At 47.6% G+C, this 19,954-nt stretch overlaps 1 protein-coding gene across 31 annotated transcripts in view; it reads left to right on the top strand.

Moving 5' to 3' along the window:
* The window catches only part of HMBOX1 (homeobox containing 1), a 136,406-nt gene that overhangs the window by 32,586 nt on the left and 83,866 nt on the right, over nucleotides 1-19,954 (top strand). For 29 of the 31 annotated variants that reach the window (XR_010471066.1, XM_065055601.1, XM_065055577.1 and 26 more), the window contains one exon: nucleotides 18,566-18,649. The exons of 1 other annotated variant lie outside the window; for it this stretch is intronic. Coding sequence is in view for 29 of the 30 variants with exons in the window: in XM_065055601.1 (XP_064911673.1) it covers nucleotides 18,627-18,649 (23 nt within the window). In the remaining variant the exon portion in view is untranslated. Of the gene's footprint in view, nucleotides 1-11,895; nucleotides 12,023-18,565; nucleotides 18,650-19,954 lie in introns of those variants that run through there. One more of the 31 variants, XM_021285519.2, reaches the window with a different exon arrangement.

The raw sequence follows: 19,954 nt of genomic DNA on the forward strand, positions 1-19,954 counted from the left end.
CCAGTGTAAGTTGGGAATGACCTATTAGAGAGCAGTGTAGGGGAAAGGGACCTGGGGGTCCTGGGGACAGCAGGGTGACCATGAGCCAGCACTGGGCCCTTGTGGCCAGGAAGGCCCATGGTACCTGGGGTGGGTTAGAAGGGGGTGGTCAGTAGGTCAGAGAGGTTCTCCTGCCCCTCTGCTCTGCCCTGGGGAGACCACACCTGGAATCTTGTGTCCAGTTGTGGCCCCTCAGTTCCAGCAGGACAGGGAACTGCTGGAGAGAGTCCAGCGCAGCCACCAAGATGCTGAAGGGGGTGGAGCATCTCCCGTGTGAGGAAAGGCTGAGGGAGCTGGGGCTCTGGAGCTGGACAAGAGGAGACTGAGGGGGGACTCATTCCTGGGGATCAAGATGGAAAGGGGGAGTGTCAGGAGGACGGAGCCAGGCTCTTCTGGTGACAACCAGTGACAGGACAAGGGGCAGTGGGTGCAAACTGGAACACAGGAGGTTCCACTTAAATGTGAGAAGCAACTTGTTTGGGGTGAGGGTGGCAGAGCCTGGCCCAGGCTGCCCAGGGAGGTTGTGGAGTCTCCTTCTGTGCAGACATTCCAACCCGCCTGGACACCTTCCTGTGTAACCTCATCTGGGTGTTCCTGCTCCATGGGGGGATTGCACTGGATGAGCTTTCCAGGGCCCTTCCAATCCCTGACATTCTGGGATTGTGTGAAGTACAGTTCCCACCACAGAAACTCTTAGGACTTATTATATTTTTAATTGGCAGACTTCTTTAATTTATATCCGAAATATTAATTAAGTGCCAGAGTCCTGGGTTTTTCTCCAATAGCTCCTTCTCTTTTTGTGAATGATGGGGTTGAATGGGATGAGGTCTATGGACTCTGTTTATTTGGACTTAAAGTGTGTGTGTGTGCATAAGAATATATAAAACCCCTTCTGGAAGTCTGAGGTTCTCAGAACATTTTGTAGATAATACAGACTGAGGGAAAAAACAGGTTCAGGCAAACTCTGCAAGTAGCATTGGGTTGTTTTGGGAACAAGGGAAAATAGCTCAACAGCCCCTGGATGCCCTAGAAATCTCAGCGCTTTGGAAAATACGGAATGGTCAAATGTAAGGAATAAATGCACATTTTGTTAGCTGTCGTTTTGGCCAATGTCATTTTTGGCTAGTATCATTTTTGGCCTGCTCTTTCCCCTCGCACCGCACTGGACCTTGTGTTAAACTAAGCACAAGTGTTTGCTTCAGAACCAGCTATAACAGGTAATGCATTTTCTGCTTGTTTCTGGAAGTGAAGAACTCCATGGTCAATCAGCTACGAGAGTAAACCGATGGCATCTCTGCCTGTCTTCAGTGCACGCGGCGTGGTTTAATTCTTCCCGTCCTTTTTCCTCTGTGTTTCTCACGAGTTTCCTGCAGAAATCGCCTGCGTTCAATTGCATTATATTTGAAATAAAGTTTTCAGAGGAGGTAGCAAGTGCAAATGGAGGATGTAAGGGTAGCCAAAACTGTAGCCTTCACAGCCGGCGATGCTGCAATTATATATAGGGCATGCACATTCTAGCAGATGTTTCCCATTTGAACCACACTGGTTTCAACATGGACCAGATTTAGGATCTAAGCGTGGTGACCATAGCTCTCGCTCAGTTTCTGATTCCATCTTGTGCCATTTACTGTCTTGCTCAAATGCTCGATGAGACTCTTTTCCCCTGGTTGTTCTAGGGAACAGCTTTGATTTTTCTCACTTTGTGGTTATTTTAAGCTTCAGAAAACAATAAGGATGTACTTTCTTTTTTCCCCCCCTTCTTTCCTCTGTGCTTTTATGAAAGCAGAATCTGTGTAGATAAAGCACAGTTGATCTGTTAGGGATTACTGTTTCTCGGTTATTCTTTTGCTCTTGCATATCATGCCTTTATGTAGGAGAATATTTAAAGGTGTCGTGTAGAACAGCGAGATGAAAGACCCTTTGTGCACTGAAGAATTCTGGTGTCACAGGAGTCCACCTGTTCTCCCGTAACTTTATTTTTTTTGAAAAAATAAGTTTATTTAAAGTGATTTTTAGTGCTCATAAAAGCCGCTGGGTTTTGACAGCCTTAAAGATTGAAAGTCATCCCCACAGGTGGTGGCAGCGGCGCTGTGGCCTCGTATTCAGGGCACAGGAGCAGGAATCAGAAGATCCTCGTTCTGTTCTCGTCTTTATCACAAGTGACCTTGAGGCCGGTGGCGTGGTGCTGAGGCTCAGTTCTCCGGGGAGGATGTTACCCCGACTCGCAAGGACGTCGTCAAGATTTGCTGCTCTCTTAGGAAAGAAAAGACAAGGATGAAAACTTCTTGCGTCGTCATCAAGCAACAGACCTCGTTTCTAGTCCACCAGCGAGAATAATGGGCATTTTCAGGAGAAGATAAATCACCAACAGCCTGTTGAAAGTCTCAGAACAAGTGGAAATACTTCTGTCTGTACAACATAGTGTAAGAGGAGCCAACCAAACCAAACTGGTTTCCTGCAGGCCCAAAAAGACTGTTTCTGGTGCTGTGTCCTAAGTGAAATCTTAGTAATTTTGCCGAATCAATCTCGAGGTCCATTTGATGGAGCTTTGTGTGTCAAGCCGTGGTCAGTACCGGCCAATTAATGCACCGATCCAGCTTGCAAAGCTATTCCTCTGATGAAGTGCAAGCGGAGTTTTCTTTTTGACCCTTTCAGGCTATCAGCTTAATTCCCAGAAGCTTCAGATTTAATTACCCATATCATTACCACAACATGCATAGCTGCAGATTTTATTAATGACCATAAAATTATCAAATCCTCTTTAAAATGAGCGCTGCTTCCCAGCCAGAAGGTCCTTTCGCACGTCAGCTCTAATTCCAGAGAATCCCCCAGCTTGGTGCAGCACACAGGATCCCAGAATCCCAGAATGTCAGGGGTTGGAAGGGACCTGGAAAGCTCATCCAGTGCAATCCCCCCATGGAGCAGGAACACCCAGATGAGGTTACACAGGAAGGTGTCCAGGCGGGTTGGAATGTCTGCACAGAAGGAGACTCCACAACCTCCCTGGGCAGCCTGGGCCAGGCTCTGCCACCCTCACCCCCAACAAGTTGCTTCTCAAATTTAAGTGGAACCTCCTGTGTTCCAGTTTGCACCCATTGCCCCTTGTCCCATCACTGGTTGTCACCAGAAGAGCCTGGCTCCATCCTCCTGACACTCCCCCTTTCCATCTTGATCCCCAGGAATGAGTCCCCCCTCAGTCTCCTCTTGTCCAGCTCCAGAGCCCCAGCTCCCTCAGCCTTTCCTCCCACGGGAGATGCTCCACTCCCTTCAGCATCTTGGTGGCTGCGCTGGACTCTCTCCAGCAGTTCCCTGTCCTGCTGGAACTGAGGGGCCACAACTGGACACAAGATTCCAGGTGTGGTCTCCCCAGGGCAGAGCAGAGGGGCAGGAGAACCTCTCTGACCTACTGACCACCCCTCTTCTAATACATGCTTGGCTCATCCATCTTTCTGCACCTGAATTGTTGCTAATTACCGCTCACTAGTAATACTCTTGTGCAGTTCTGTCGCCAAACTTGGGTATTTTTGCCTCTAAAATAGCTGAGCTGAAGTTTTACCGTCCTCGGAGCCTGTTTTTATGCTGTTAGCAGCAGAGTGACCTTTGCACCGCTGTGTTTCAGCCTCCTTCTGCTCGCTGCCCTGCTTTTGTTCCTATCCCTAAAACGTTCTTTAATCCATTTCAGTCCCTTTTCCCTGCGCGATGTTTTATGACTTTGTAAATCAGTCTCCGTGGTACAAAATCAAATGCTTTCCTGAGATCTTGATAACTTATGTCCACTGCTTCACTCTTGTCTAACCTAACGATTTGGTCGTATAATAAAAAGGATTTCAGCAGATTTGTCAGGCATGACCTTCTTTTTATGAATCTGTACTGGATGTCCTCTACTAAATTATGCATTTCCAAATGTTCTGCAATTTTTGGCTTTTATCAACACTTCCAATACAGCTGAAGCTGGTTTTCCTCTCCGAAGAGAATTCAGCAGAACTCTGTCACAGCCCAACAAAACCCATCGGTTTTTCAGAATTCTCCATAAGAAAACTTACCCGTATTCTACTTTTTGTCCTCATCTTAGTGGATTTTTGACGTGGGCATTAGTGTTGTATTTTCTGAAGCTCCGAGAGGACTGTTTTCTCAGGAAATAACCCTCCCACCAGGTTTTTGTGTCACACGTGAACTGAGTTGCTGCGGCTCCCTTTGGTCGCTGATTCGAGGATGGAGATGGGGAGCTCAGTGTCTCCATTCGCTTCCTAAATAATTCCATTTGCGGCTGGAGCTCAATTCACCTCTGGGTGCATCTGTTTATTTTTCTGGCCTGCTTCCTAAAGAGTATTTTACATTGCAGCCTTATTTCGTGCTGTTGTCTCAATATATATGTGTGATGAGGGAGAAGGGAAACTCCAAATCCTTCAAGTGTTCTTGCTTAAAGCCCTGATGCTTGTGCTTATATCTACTCTGAACGTATAGCTTGCCACTTGGGCTGTGCTTCCAAATACGGATTTCTCTTGGAGGTATGTTCTGACCCACCTACTTTGCATTGTAGATATATTTAGCAAAGTTTTGCCGTAATAATCCTACAGTGCTGTCCCAAAGCTTCCTGTGTCACCTGCTCTTCTGCCTCCCTCCTTCCCAGTTACCTTCTATGTGTCAAAAACCACCTGTCAGAGCTCTGCATCTGCGCTCGAGGTTTCCTGCACTGACGCGGCTCTTTTTTCAGCAGTAGGTAGAGCCCAGAGCCTTAACAGCACTGACCTCCCAGTGTGCTGCTGGCTGGACAACGCAGCTTGCCTAAGCTTGGCTTAATTCCTCCGTGTCTGCAGCAAATATCATAGAATCACAGGATGGTTTGGGTTGAAGGGACCTTCAGCACTCCCCCAGTCCCCCCTGCCATGAGCAGGGACATCTGCACCAGCTCAGGTTGCTCAGAGCCCCGTCCAGCCTGGCCTGGGATGTCTTCAGGGATGGTTCATCTACCACCTCTCTGCCCAACCTGGGCCAGGCTCTCACCACCCTCAGCACAAACTATTTCTTCCTCATGTCTGGCCTGAATTTCCAGAGACAATAATAATTGAAGCTGCAAAATACAGTGGATTTGGGGATTTATTTTTTAAACAAAGTTAATAAATAGGTACATAGTCCTTGCCCCCAAGCCTGGCTTGGACAAAGCAAAGGTGCTGCTCAGCCGGGTGAGGTTGAGAGCAGCAGAGGAGGCTCCTGCACTTGGATCCTGACTATGGACTATGTCTTGAGACCATGGGAATGCCTCTTTTTTGGCCTGAAACCAGCTTAAAACAAAAGTAGCACTAGAATACAGGTAGGGGATTTGTCTGCCCTGTGTCTGCTGTTTATTGCAGGAGGAAATTGGCAAGTTATAGAGATACTTAAGTTGCGACAAAATTACGGGAGACGCTGCATTTAATGGGCTGGCTTTTCTTCTGCATCCCTCCGGTGTCCCTGTTTGATGTCAGCCAACATGGATTCCAAGTGCAAACCTGCACCGAGTGACTCATTCCTTACTAAATTTAAATCACTTCTTATGGGGCGGGGAAAAAAGGAAAATACAACTCGGATCGCAGGTTTAGCAAGCACGGGCACGTATTGCAGCATGTATTGCTGGCTTCGTAATTGCCAAACTACTGATTTCTTGGAACTCCGCTATTAGCGTTGTTAAGCAGTGTTCCAGACAGTCACTCCTATAAATCCCTGTTAATATGTTAAGCAGGAGGAGTCCTTTGCAAGAATAATGTTTAACCGGCGAGCGATCCCGTTTCGGGGCGTGCTGTCTGGGCTGAAGGGACAGACGGGGACATAACCGCGCGGGCTGGGAGGACGTCCTGCGTGGGCATCCTGGTGATGTTTGTCTTATCGGTGTTTAAAATATTTCATTCTTTAATTAATTTATTTGGACAGCGTAAGGGAGCGTATAGATTTCCATAGCAGTACCAATAGCAGTAAAACTAATCTAGTTTTCTTATCTCTTACTCTCCTTCATATGCTACTCAGGCAATAAGCAACCACACGAAAAACACATCAGACAAACAAAGAAATGACCTTTTCATGGACAGATATTGTTCTTTTTCGAGTGTGCCATTCCAAAGAATGAATTGCCTCAAACCCTGAAATTATGAAAGCGTATTGCCAAATGCCCCTTTTAAAAATTGTATTTTCATAACCTCGGTACAACCAGAACGTTTTCATTACGGCGAGTGTGCTGACCCAGGTTATCTCTGCTTCTTCTGAACTAGTCAGTGGGTAGAAGTAACATGGAGTGTCTCAAGAATAAATCTGCCAGCGTATGGCATTGTCTTGGACAAAAAAGATTGTCCTGTTTCACTTGCGTCTGCCGAACCGGGTACCTCTGCTTTCTGGAAAGCATGTGGAACAGAAAACTTGGGTTGGGCTGTTTGCTTGTCATGGATAATACATTCAGAGGTGGATCCGATGGGAATTTGGGTCATCGGAGAGGAAGGAGAGGGGAAAACACAAGAAGAGGGTCAAGCCACAGATCAATACTTTAATCACAACTGGTCGACAAGGGTGTGGGATGGAGGGGACAGGGAGATGTGTGTGATCTGCCCCTGCGGTGAGGACACATCTGCCGGATCCCAGCCCCGTTCCAGCGTCACTGGTGGACGTGTGGCTTCTCTGATAACTTGTGGTGTTCTGAAGGGAACAACAGATGGGTGCCCTGGGTGCCCTACCACTGTCCATCAAACCAAGGGTGGGTGTCAGAGGATGGACCAGACTCTGTTCAGTGGTGCCCAACGCCAGGGTGAGGGGCAACGGGCACAGACTGAAACACAGGAGGCTCCATGTGAACATGAGCAGAAACTTGTTTGCTGGGAGGTGCCAGAGCCTGGCCCAGGCTGCCCAGGGCGGGTGTGGAGTCTCCTGCTCTGAGACATTCAAACCCCCTGGACCCACCTGTGTGATCTGCTCTGTGACCCTGCGTGAGCAGCTGGGTTGGACTGGGGGATCCCCAGAGGTCCCTTCAACCCAACCAGGCTGGGATTCTATGAACCTTCCGGAAGCCATTCCCATGGCCATGAAGGGCAAGAAAGTGATTGGGGACACCACAGAGGTAACATGAGCAAACTGACTGATCTGATTGTCTCCTGGAAAGAGTCACTGGTTTGGCAGTTGACGTCGGTTACCTTGACATCGGCAAGGTTGCTGATGTCATCTCCTGTGACTGGCTATGCAGGAGGAAAACAAATGACTGGAACAGGAGCCCAGAGAAGTGGCAGATCCTGCACCCCAGTGATGGTCAAACCTCAACAGGACAAAGCCCTGAACAGCCTCATCTACCTCTGCAGTTATCTCTACTCTGAGCAGGACGTTGGCTTAGAGACCTCAGAGGTCCCTTCCAACCTGATTTGTTCTGTGATTCAAAGATGCGAAACAGAAGGTGAAAGTCTTTCCTAGAAATATCTTGGCCCTGTGTTAGCAGGTGGGTTGGACTGGGGGGTCTCCAGAGGTCCCTTGAACCCAACCAGCCTGGGACTCTGGCACCTGAAGGCACGGGGCAGACATTGCAAGACTGCTGTGCTTATAGTCCCTTTTTGTGGCACAATGTTATGCAAACTTGTTTGGGGATGGGAAAGGGTTGCACGCTTATTTTATTACAAGTCACTGAGAGCTCGCGGGGCTTTTCGGAATACCATTTAATGTTTTCAGAACACCATTTAACGTTTCGTAAAGTTCCTAGTTTATTGTTTGTATAGCATAGTATCAGATTGCTGTTTGGGAAAAGGGGATGATGATCTTAAATCCAAAACCTGTTTTTAAAAAGATGATACTTCTCTTAATTTTTATGCAGTGTCTTTGCTATTGCCAAATGATATCACATTCTTCGTAATGCTTTTTTTATACTATAAAGCAATGCAAAACTAAAGGATCGTAAGGCATTACTTATTTCTCTTCTGTGCTTGTTCCTGGTACTAGTGATGACAAATACATTTCTGGTTTCTGTTCAGCAGCTGGGCGTAGGTTCTTCAGCCAAATATGCGTCTTGCATTTGGGCACCTTGCATTGGGCACCTTTGTATTTGCAGAGGATCACGTAGCAGCAGTTTTCTGTGCCTGCCAAGGGCTTGTGGCATCACTGTCTCGCAATTAATCTCCTTCTGTCAAGTGGCCTGGTAGCGGGTACGACTTCTGGACTTCACTGAGTTTGGTGGCATCTGCTAAGGTGTGTAGGGGTCCCCTGGAGAGTCACAAAGGTCCATTCAGATGAACAGTCTGGTTTTTTGAGGTCTGTTGTCTGTTTTTGCAGTACCTTCCATCTTTGTACTTTTAACATGCCTGTCACTGGCCGTGGTCTACGTGGCAACTGAGTGTTAGTTGTCATGGTGGACATGTGTAAGCTCTTGGGGAGGCTGCAGGAGTGGAACTGACAGCAAAGAGGAAGGCCTGTCTTTACAAGACTGTGCATATTTCAACTACATTATCTAGGTTTTCTGTTCTTTGTATGGCCTGTTATAGCATGCTGAGGTTAGATTATCAAAGCTTTATGTATGAGATGGATGTTCTGAAGGTACTGCTGGGTTCCTCTTGCCATGTGTGGTGTGCAGGGCAACCCTGTCAGGTTGTTCTCACTCAAGGCCAGGCTGGACCAGGCTCTGAGCAGCCTGAGCTGGTGGAGATGTCACTGCTCATGGCAGGGGGAACTGGGGGAGCTGGGAAGGTCCCTTCAACCCAAACCATCCTGTGATTCTGTGAGAGGCAGCGGGCACAGACTGAAACACAGGAGGCTCCATGTGAACATGAGCAGAAACTTGTTTGCTGGGAGGTGCCAGAGCCTGGCCCAGGCTGCCCAGAGCGGGTGTGGAGTCTCCTGCTCTGAGACATTCAAACCCCCTGGACCCACCTGTGTGATCTGCTCTGTGACCCTGCGTGAGCAGCTGGGTTGGACTGGGGGATCTCCAGAGGTCCCTTCAACCCAACCAGCCTGGGATTCTGCGATTCTGAGTGTTTTCCCCCCTGGGACCTTGAAGCCGTGAGATCAATAGTTTCTTTCTTGTTCCTAGTGTGCGCTGTTGGGCATTGTGTGCTTCATCTGCATCACATTGCACCCAAATTGCGTTCAAACAGGGTAATTCATTTCTCTGTGCCAAAACTGATGCTCAGTGCAGACTAGACTAAAGAGATGGTGAACTTGGAGAACGTTAGGAGGTGAAGTTCTTCCCTAGAGCACTGCGTAGAAATTCATGTGGGCAGTTCCAGATGGTGAGTTCAACTGCAGCGTTATTACAGATATAACCACACAGGGAGGGCCAGTTGGACATGAGGAAAAGGTTCTTCCCCCAGAGGTGCTGGACACTGAACAGGCTCCCCAGGGAGGTGTCACAGCCCCAACCTGACAGTGTTCAACAAGAGACTGGACAACGTCCTCAGACACATGGGGTGACCTGTGGGGTGTCCTGTGCAGGGACAGCAGTTGGACTCCATGAGCCTGGTGGGTCCTTCCAACTCAGGACACTTTGTGGTTCTGGGTATGGACTGCGCTGACCCTGTCTGGATACACTCGGCAAGCAGAGATGCTCCCATCGAACAACATTCAGCAGTGGATTAATACCCGTAGTATGCAGACATTACACTTGGCAATACAGAATCTCATTTCACTTGGCATATCCAGCGCTACTGTGTCGCTGTATTCCTAGCAGAAAAGGTAATTAATGTTAATTAGGGTATTTTTTGAATGAGCCTCACATTTATTGTATGTTTGGCCCAGATCTGGACTCCAGGACTTGGCGATCTCCCACCTGCAGTTTTGTCCAGATAAACGTATGTACTGTATGGTTTGCATATCCACAGAGTTCAAGCTGTAATCCCTGCTCTTGGCATTTAAGTGTTTTAAGTCTTCGTTCTCCTTTAGGGAATGTCTTGCCCATTGTGGCTCTGTAGGAATTAGCTGGCGTGGGCCTGTTCCTTCAGCTCTCAGCTCTTGCCTGTTCTCTTCTGACACGCGGTTAGAATTTTGTGACGGCTTCTGCTCTCGTGCAGCATCAAACATTTTAAACCGAACCACTCAATTGAGTCACCATCTCCTTAAATTCTGTCTCATGTGCGAATGACCCTCTCGCTCATCCTCATCCCTTCCAGTGCTCAGACTGATCTAAGTGGATTAAGATAACCTATTTGATCACTAAGTGGTCTTTGTAGCAGCCATTAGCTTTTGCTATTAGCTGTGAGTTTGTGTCCCTTGCTGTCAGTCGTCTGCTGTCGAGATTCGCTTTGCTGTTGAGATTCACTTGTAATTTGAGCCAGAAAAGCTAATTCACGTCTGGCCTTTGGTTCCAGGCGAGTTTTTAGACATGTTTGGAGGGGACAATACACTGAAATTCAGGAGATACAACAGTGTAGGTGCTTGGTATGTGAAGGCCTGAAGCTCATTTGTAAGCAATAATGAAAACAAAACACAGGGTTCTCTGCCGGAACGTGTCTGCAGGTGTATCTCGACAGCATTTCATTTCTTCCAGCTGCCATTAAGGGCGAAGCAAAACTAAATGATGTCCTTTTACTGGGACCACATTGCCTTTTAGGTATCTCCAGGACTTGTGGAGTAACTTGGGGTGGCCCAGGCTGCCCAGAGCGGGTGTGGAGTCTCCTGCTCTGAGACATTCAAACCCCCTGGACCCACCTGTGTGATCTGCTCTGTGACCCTGCGTGAGCAGCTGGGTTGGACTGGGGGATCTCCAGAGGTCCCTTCAACCCAACCAGCCTGGGATTCTGTGATGCTGTCCTTGCCAGTGAAATACAGATGAACGTCTGTGTCTTTCTGGAAGCCTGGGGTGAGTTTAGGAGACTTGGTGATTTTGTGACCTCAGTGTTTTTGTGCACTGGATCAGCCACTGCTTTGCTTCAAAGGGGAGCCTGGTCTCCAGCTTGCGCTCAAGGCAATTCCACTAAATTTGGCTAAGGAGATGTCTTTTGTGTGGGGTTGGAGAGGGAAAAGGAGAGAGAAACGCCGCTGACCACAGCCCTTCACTAATTGTTCTGTAGAGATCTACCGCAGGGCGTGTTGTAGAAACAAGGGTTTACTTGCTTGGTTTTTCAAGTGTACCAGCTGTGGCTTGATTTTAAGATTGAGGCAAGTGTTTTCCAAAGGCGAAAAGGCTTGTTTTGGTGGTTTCCCCTCATTTAAAGAGTTCTGAGGAGGAAGAGGATCCCATAAAAAGTTTTTGCTGTAAGCTTGGCAAGATGCTGCTCTTATTTCCTCACCATAATCCCAAAATATGGCTTCATCCTGGGTCGTACTGTAAAGGGTTTGATAAACCAACACAATCATGTTAAGGCTGAAAAGAGCTTTGGTTGAAGGCAACTTCTGAGCAGTTTCTTCAAGAATGTTTGTGTTTGTGCTAAGTACTCCCTTTCTCCCCTTGGTCTCTTTTGAGTTGCTGGCACAGGTTGCCCAGAGAAGTGGTGGAGCCTCCAAGGTTGGAGATACAAGCCCTGTGGACATGGTCTGGTTCAGTCACAGAATCCCAGAATGTCAGGGGTTGAAGGGACCTGGAAAGCTCATCCAGTGCAATCCCCCCATGGAGCAGGAACACCCAGATGAGGTTACACAGGAAGGTGTCCAGGCGGGTTGGAATGTCTGCACAGAAGGAGACTCCACAACCTCCCTGGGCAGCCTGGGCCAGTGTTCTGTTACCCTTACTGAGAAGAAGTTTCTTCTCAAATTTAAGTGAATCCTCTCTGGGTGGCTGGAGGTTGGACAAAACGACCTCCAGAGGTCCCTTCCAACCTCAGACGTTCTTTGAATCTCTCATTAGAAGGTCACAACCTGTCCCTTCAGATAAGGTCTCTCTGCCACGACAATTCTTTCTACCTTGCAGCTGAGCCAACACGCTCCTTGCAAACATCAGTTCAAGGTAACTCAGAAGCTGCAGCAAATTCAGTGACTATTTGGCTTGTTCAGCCACAGTTCCTGACGACATCTTGTTCTTCACCTTCTTGAGGCTCTGCACAAGCCCATGCTCAAGGTACAGATCTAACTAGTGATTACTTTAGTGATATTTAAATACAGCTCATGTCTTTGCGTTGCGGCACAAAGACGGCATGAAACTGGATGCTCCAGGTCGCTGAGCCGCACCGTGCGCTCAGGAGGTGGCAGCTCTCAGAAAAGGTTCTTAACCTTGCTTTCCAGGGCACAAATGTAACACATCCTCAAGTCATATGGCAGGAGAGTATTTTTATTTTTTTCTAATAGGTCTATTTTGGGAAAATGGGCTAGAGAGTCCTAGATTAGTATTTTGGACGCTAGTCCTACTTTTGTGCATGCACCCAGATGAATTTATCTTGAAGTTTCGATACAAATACAGTAACTGGAGTTTTCAAAGCACTGGGTAAACAACAACCTGCTGAACATCTCCCAAGAATAAAGGAGTTCAAGCTGGCAAAGAGGCTTAACAGGAGCTACCGGCTGGAGTCGGAAGCCAGACACATTCAAAGCAGAAATCATGTACAAATTGGTGATGGAGAAGCATGATTAACCACTGCATTAACCACTTTATCTTGGCCTTGTGTAGAGAAGGCGAAGCGGATGAAATGTAAACCCCCATGTTTGTAGACACATGCGCACACACAGTCCAGCCAGAAGACCTGACAGTTCCTATAGTCCTTAAGCTCTGCATTAAGTGAAAGACTTAAAATTTGAAATTTTTCGTTAATTCTAGGGGAAGATTGAGTTGTAATTACGCACAGGGTTGGGAATCTGCCTTTATTGTGAGTTCAGCAGTGGGAGAACTTCATTCTCAGGACTGAACTTGTTTGTTTTCCTCACCATCCAATGCACCAGGTTTCTCAGCAAACTCAAATTTGGTTCTTCTGCATTTCTGTAGCTGGTAGCCAAGAAGGTCAATGGTATCCTGTCCTGTATCCAAACCAGCGTGGTCAGCAGGACAAGGGCAGTGATCCTTCCCCTGTGCTCTGCATTGGGGAGGCCACACCTGGAGTATTGTGTTCAGTTCTGGGCCCCTCAGCTCAGGAAAGAGATTGAAGTGCTGGAGCGGGTCCAGAGAAGAGCAACAAGACTGGGGAAGGGACTGGAACACAAGCCCTATGGGGAGAGGCTGAGGGAGCTGGGCTTGTTTAGTCTGGAGAAGAGCAGGCTTAGAGCTGAGCTCAGCACTCTCTAGAACTACCTGAAGGGCAGTTCTAGCCAGGTGGGGATTGGTCTCTTCTCCCAGGCAGTCAGCAATAGGACAAGGGGCCATGGGCTTCAACTCTGCCAGGGGAAATTGAGGCTGGCTATTAGAAAGCAATTCTTTGCAGAGAGTGGTCAGGCATTGGAATGGCTGCCCAGGGAGGTGCTGGACTCACCGGCCCTGGAGGTTTTTCAACTGAGATTGGACATGGCACTTAGTGCCATGATCTAGTCAATGGGCTGGAGTTGGACCAAGGGTTGGACTTGGTGATCTCTGAGGGCTTTTCCAACCCAGTCCATTCTGTGTGTGGTTTGCTAATAGTCCTGTTGTAGCGGTGGGTCTGTGTCCTCAGGCGGGTACCATGTCCACCCACTGATACTGTCCATGTGGCTTTAAGCCAAAAATTTGGCGCCTCTTTTTCATGTTTTACTTTTGACAAAATGGTGAAGTTTCTCTTCCAAAAGGACAAAAGCTTTGAATTTGTTATTCGTAAAGCCCTTTTTAAGGATTGCCCAAGGAAGATATTGGTAAAATACAAAGTGGTGGCATTATTTTCCTCTCTGTGACTCATTCAGGAATTAAAAGAAAGAAATTAATTTCTCTTCCAAATAAGTGATATCAGGCTCATCTTTACCAAGTGACTCGCTCCTTGCCTCTGCAGGGTGTTTTGGAGCAGGGTGAACTATACTTCAAAACATTTAATTGCATACAGTGAGAAATGAAGAAAACTGAAGTGGATCCCAAGAATGTATTAAAAATCTGAACTAAAATGAGAATGATTTCATGTCAAGTGAGACAAATGCAGAGTTGCTACTCTAGCGCTTCACACTTCCACTTGTCCTTGGCACCGAGAAAATGAGATTTTTAATATCTGAACAACAGATTGCCATGAAGACTCATCCATTGTAAATTTAAGCTGCCTTTATAGCAACTTAGGCTGGGGACAGGATTGTTCATTCCATCTGATTCTACAACTGTGTCCATAATTTCCATATTAATACTGATTTATTTTGTTTTATTGTCTGTGGCAGGAATAGGAAGGGGAGCTGGTAGTGTTTTCCCTGTGTTAGCAGATAATTGATTTAACTAATAATGCGAAAAGGGCAAAGGTTTGTGAGCTCTTGCTTGTGTACCAGCTGCAGGTGGTGGTGACACCCGCCTGTGCTGCTGGGATCGGGCTGGTTTGGTGCTTGGGTTCGTGCTAAAAGGAGACTGAGGGCAAGAGGGATATTGGGTCATGGATTCAGAATCATGATGTGGTGGCGACGGAAGTTACATTGTTTTGGGCTGATTTTTTTTTTTGACTAAAATTGTTCTTCATCTCCCATCTGATGTGCCCTTACATTCCAAACAAAGCAACCTTTACATGTATGGGGGGCCGGGAAGGTGTTTCTGCGCCACTGAACTTTAGACCAGCGTGGACCCCAAGACTCTTTGTGACCCTTTTCTATAGCAGCCGTTCTTCTGCTGTCGGACGTAGGAATTGCTGGCTTCTCTTTCTCTATAGCTCCACTTGCTTTCACGAGTCCAAGGCAGACCCGAGGATCCCCCACCTGCGTCACCGCTCGGCTCGGTGACAGTTTGTGACCAAATTCAGATGTAAAACTGCCACCTCCGCCTTTAACGTAGCAAAAATGGGGAATTCCTCTGATTTTCTCATGAGCCCTCTCCCGTTTCTTTCTGCCGAAATGCTGCCGTCCTCCATCTGCGCTCGCAGATCTGGAGTTTCCTGGAGAAGTTTCCTCTTCCTCTGTTCACATCCCACATTTGGTCTAGATCCTAATGGCTCTTCATTTATAACATCTGAGGTCGGTACCATTTTTTTTCTCTTCCATTAGTATCACTAATATCATTGTCCTGCCTTTGTCATCTCTCACCTGAGTTACTGCAGCCTTTTCTTTGGCTCTATCTCATCTCCTCGTGTTCCAGTTCTAATACTGCGTTTCACAACGATGGAAGGTGATCTTGTCTTTCCTTTGTGGGTTTTGTTCTTTGCTTCTTCCACACTCCTCACCCTGGGAGCAAACCTTCCTCTGAGGAATCCAGTTCTCTATCATTAGCTGCTCTGACCTTCAGAAAGTTTGTATATATTTAAGTCTAATTTGTTCCTCTTTGGAAAACAAAACAGCTCTCTGTGTTAAACTCAAGATTTGGCAATAGGTCAACAGCATGATCTCATATTTTTTTGTGACTGCCTCGGGGAAAATGTTTTAAGTGCAGTTGAGAGGTTTAACAGAGAAGCATTTGGGTGTAGAACTGCCTTTAAAAGGTTTGGGGTGGGCGACCATGAGGGACCTCTGTGTTTGACTCTTCCATCCATCATGTGTTGGTGTCACAGTCCGTGACCTGTGACAATCCCCTGGCCCACTGGTCCTGTCTATGACCTTGCTCTTGGCCGCCTCCTTTTCTGGAGGGGAAGAAGGCAACTCGACGCTTCAGTGTGGGCCAGAGGAGTGGTTTGGAAATGGCAGCAGCCAGATGTCAGCAAGTCCCTTCTCCGAAAACACCCGTCGCTTCGCTTTGCCACATGCGGGTGGAGCAGCCGTGTGGGGACAGGCTTAAACCAGCTGGCCAGGAGCTGTCGTGCTGCTTCTGGAAAAGCTCGTTCAGCCCATTTGCCCTGAGAGTTCCTGAGTTTTTTCGCAAAGGAAATAAAAGAAAAAAGGCACATAAATGATGGTGTAGTGGACTCCATCTGGAAGAGGTGCAGTCGTTCCCAAAGGCCTGGGCAGGTGTGAATCCTGCTCTAGTGCCTGGACCACTCAGAGCCACCGAGAAAAGCCAAGATCACAGAATCCCAGAAAGTCAGGGGTTGAAGTGACCTGGAAAGCTCATCCAGTGCAATCCCCCCATGGAGCAGGAACACCCAGATGAGGTTACACAGGAAGGTGTCCAGGCGGGTTGGAATGTCTGCACAGAAGGAGACTCCACAACCCCCCTGGGCAGCCTGGGCCAGGCTCTGCCACCCTCACCCCAACAAGTTGCTTCTCCTCTTGCAGTGGAACCTCCTGTGTTCCAGTTTGCACCCATTGCCCCTTGTCCTGTCCCTGGTTGTCACCAGAAGAGCCTGGCTCCATCCTCCTGACACGCCCCCTTTCCATCTTGATCCCCAGCAATGAGTCCCCCCTCAGTCTCCTCTTGTCCAGCTCCAGAGCCCCAGCTCCCTCAGCCTTTCCTCACACAGGAGATGCTCCACTCCCTTCAGCATCTTGGTGGCTGCGCTGGACTCTCTGCAGCAGTTCCCTGTCCTGCTGGAACTGAGGGGCCACAACTGGACACAATATTCCAGGTGTGGTCTCCCCAGGGCAGAGCAGAGGGGCAGGAGAACCTCTCTGACCTACTGACCACCCCCTTCTAACCCACCCCAGGTACCATTGGCTTCCTGGCCACAAGGGCCCAGTGCTGGCTCATGGTCACCCTGCTGTCCCCAGGACCCCCAGGTCCCTTTCCCCTACACTGCTCTCCAACAGGTCATTCCCCAACTTGCACTGGAACCTGGGGTTGTTCCTGCACAGGTGAAGACTCTACACTGTCCACAAGGCGTAGTTGGTAATGTTACAGACATCTCGTTATGGAGCAGAATAAATTATCCCTGTGCTGCTCTACCTGCTTGTTTTCTGTTCCAGCTCACATACACCCATAGCCTGAAGTGCAAATATCTTCTCTAGTTCTTTCTCCTCTATCTGGGTATAATATCCTGCCTCTCTCTTTCCCATTGGTTAGTAGTTTGACTTCTGAAGTGCTTTCAGCCCGTGCTGGTTTGTGGACAAAGACATCAGCAGCGATAGCTGAAGAAAATTCTATTAGATCATTCCTTTTCAGAACGTAGCACCTGTCTTCTGATCTCTTTGCGGATGGTAGCCAAATAATCCTTTTAATAGCTTTTGTGAGTTAAAAGGGTAGGTAACTGTCATAAGGCTAAATGATTGCATAGATTAATTTACTTGTGGCCAAAAGAAATCAATTGTAATTTAAATTTTTGTCTCTGGACTGATTACACTACCAAACATAACTTTCTCCTTAGGAACCCACCATGTGCATTGAAGTGTACGTCTGTGATTAGTTACAGATTATCCGAAGTAACGCAAATTGAATCTTTCCAGTTTTTAACCTGTGGCTGGACACGAGCTCAAAATACTCACTTGCTTGGCCTTGTTTAGTTCTGTGAATTATCCATTAATAACTTGAGTTGTTACAATTCATCGGGTGTTCGGATGCAAAAGAATATTTGCCGGGCTTTGAGAACAGGGGTCTGTTGCAAACCATGGCACAGCTCCCCAAGTGAAGAAAGAGGGTGAGGCTTTAATGGGCCTTTTAAAAATGAATAGAACAAGGGCAAGTGTAGAGTCTTGAATCTGGGCAGGAACAACCCCAGGTTCCAGTGTAAGTTGGGGAATGAGCTATTAGAGAGCAGTGTAGGGGAAAGGGACCTGGGGGTCCTGGGGACAGCAGGGTGACCATGAGCCAGCACTGGGCCCTTGTGGCCAGGAAGCCAATGGTACCTGGGGTGGGTTAGAAGGGGGTGGTCAGCAGGTCAGAGAGGTTCTCCTGCCCCTCTGCTCTGCCCTGGGGAGACCACACCTGGAATCTTGTGTCCAGTTGTGGCCCCTCAGTTCCAGCAGGACAGGGAACTGCTGGAGAGAGTCCAGCGCAGCCACCAAGATGCTGGAGGGAGTGGAGCATCTCCCGTGTGAGGAAAGGCTGAGGGAGCTGGGGCTCTGGAGCTGGACAAGAGGACACTGAGGGGGGACTCTTTCATGGGGATCAAGATGGAAAGGGGGAGTGTCAGGAGGATGGAGCCAGGCTCTTCTGGTGACAATCAGTGACAGGACAAGGGGCAATGGGTGCAAACTGGAACACAGGAGGTTCCACTGCAAGAGGAGAAGCAACTTGTTGGGGGTGAGGGTGGCAGAGCCTGGCCCAGGCTGCCCAGGGAGGTTGTGGAGTCTCCTTCTGTGCAGACATTCCAACCCGCCTGGACACCTTCCTGTGTAACCTCATCTGGGTGTTCCTGCTCCATGGGGGGATTGCACTGGATGAGCTTTCCAGGGCCCTTCCAACCCCTGACATTCTGGGATTCTGTGAATAAACTGAAAGATCATGTAAGAAAATTCAGTGGTTCCAGGGATCATTTTTCTTAACCTATATTTAGTGGTTGGTATATATATTTTAGTGCCTTTTAGCAGAGGCATGGATGGACTGGGTGATTGGGAAGGATCCTGAAGGCGCCTGTCTTTGTTTTTTATTAACACTACTGGTGTAACCGCCATAAAATTGAAGCCGGTTGTATAATTGTAAGTCAGATAAGAAGAAGTCAGAATGTATTTGCCTTTCATAGAAATCTCTGACATTCTTATGTCTTTTTATCATGTCTTACAGAATGGTGAATAACACTGAAGACCCTCAAGAGGCTTTATAACGCCCCATCCCCATGTAAAGTATGCTCAGAACTTTTCCAGTAGTGTAAGTACAAATGAAAAATAACCCACAAAAATCCATTGTTCAAGAGTTGTTTGGGGGGGGTCTGTTAATTCGTCTCAAAAGAGCAGAGAAATGGTTACTGTGATTATCAGCCATAGTTCTTTTGGTTTGGGATTTGCGAAGACATTTAAACCAAGGAACAGTAGCATTTAATTCTTCACTTGGTCTGGCTGTTTTGTTATTTCTGCTTTTCTGTTGCGGAAAAAGAAGGAAATCATGCAGTTCTTGATCAGAGAAAGGGTATCATTAAAAGAGAAACCCCAATACATCTACTGAATATACTGGGGGGATAGCAGAGCTGTGCAGGAGAGTTTAGCACCACGACAGGCTGGGTGGAAGCGGATGAGTACACCACTGACTCAGTATTTTATAGCAAAAGGAGAGATCTACAACACCTAACCTAACGTTACAACTGGATATTTTGGTCCAAGCAACCACTGAATCCCAGTGCAAATTGAAGCTGTCTAAGTGTCGTGCTTGAATTCGAGCCTATTACTTTGTTCTTTTAAACGACATCTGTTGTGAATCTTCAATGTAGTTGGTAAACATGCTGTTTCTTCAGTAAATAAGCGAATTAATTCAAAGTTTCAAGTTTGTCAGGGTGAAAGGAGAGGCTTGGCCTGTCCTGTGCTGTCATCCGTCTCCCTCACTGACCGCTCCTGTGTCACTGTCCCCAGATCTCTTTTAGAGGCACAACTGAGTGCTTGTCCAGTGGCAACCAGATCCTTGAGGTGCTTTGACCTCTTGACTTGTGGTTGTACCTCCTGTCAGACCGAGCTGCAAAGAGAAATCCGGTCTCCAGAGCAGGTAGAAACAGGGCTGCTCTGCGTGCAGTCAGCTTTCCCACATGGATAATTTCAAGGAGGAAGATTTTTCATCTAGCACATGGATGTTCGTAGAGCAAGTGACAGTGCAGTCACGTATTTCTATAGAGGGAGTCACAGCAAGAAGTGACGACTGCCAGGCGTTTTGTGTTGGAAATGAAACTACTGATGTATTTCAAAAAGGCTTCTTGGTACAGCCATTAATTAGTTCCTTTCTGTTGCTGGTGGCTTAGTCTTCTGTTCAAAACCAGTGGTTTCCTACCTTGTTCCCAGTCCCCTGAGCCACCTCCTCTGCTGTCTTTTAGCTGGAAATATGTTGGGTTTCAGTATTAAAATCACCCCTTGAAAGTGTAAAGATGTAGTCCACAGCAGGAAAGAAGGCTGGAGGTAAAGCCACACTGCCCCGTGCCTCTTTATTTTACTGGTAATTCAGAGTTTGCAGCGTGATCGTAGACTCCTCTGT

Source organism: Columba livia, chromosome 3, assembly GCF_036013475.1.
Source record: "Columba livia isolate bColLiv1 breed racing homer chromosome 3, bColLiv1.pat.W.v2, whole genome shotgun sequence".
NCBI classification, from domain to species: domain Eukaryota; kingdom Metazoa; phylum Chordata; class Aves; order Columbiformes; family Columbidae; genus Columba; species Columba livia.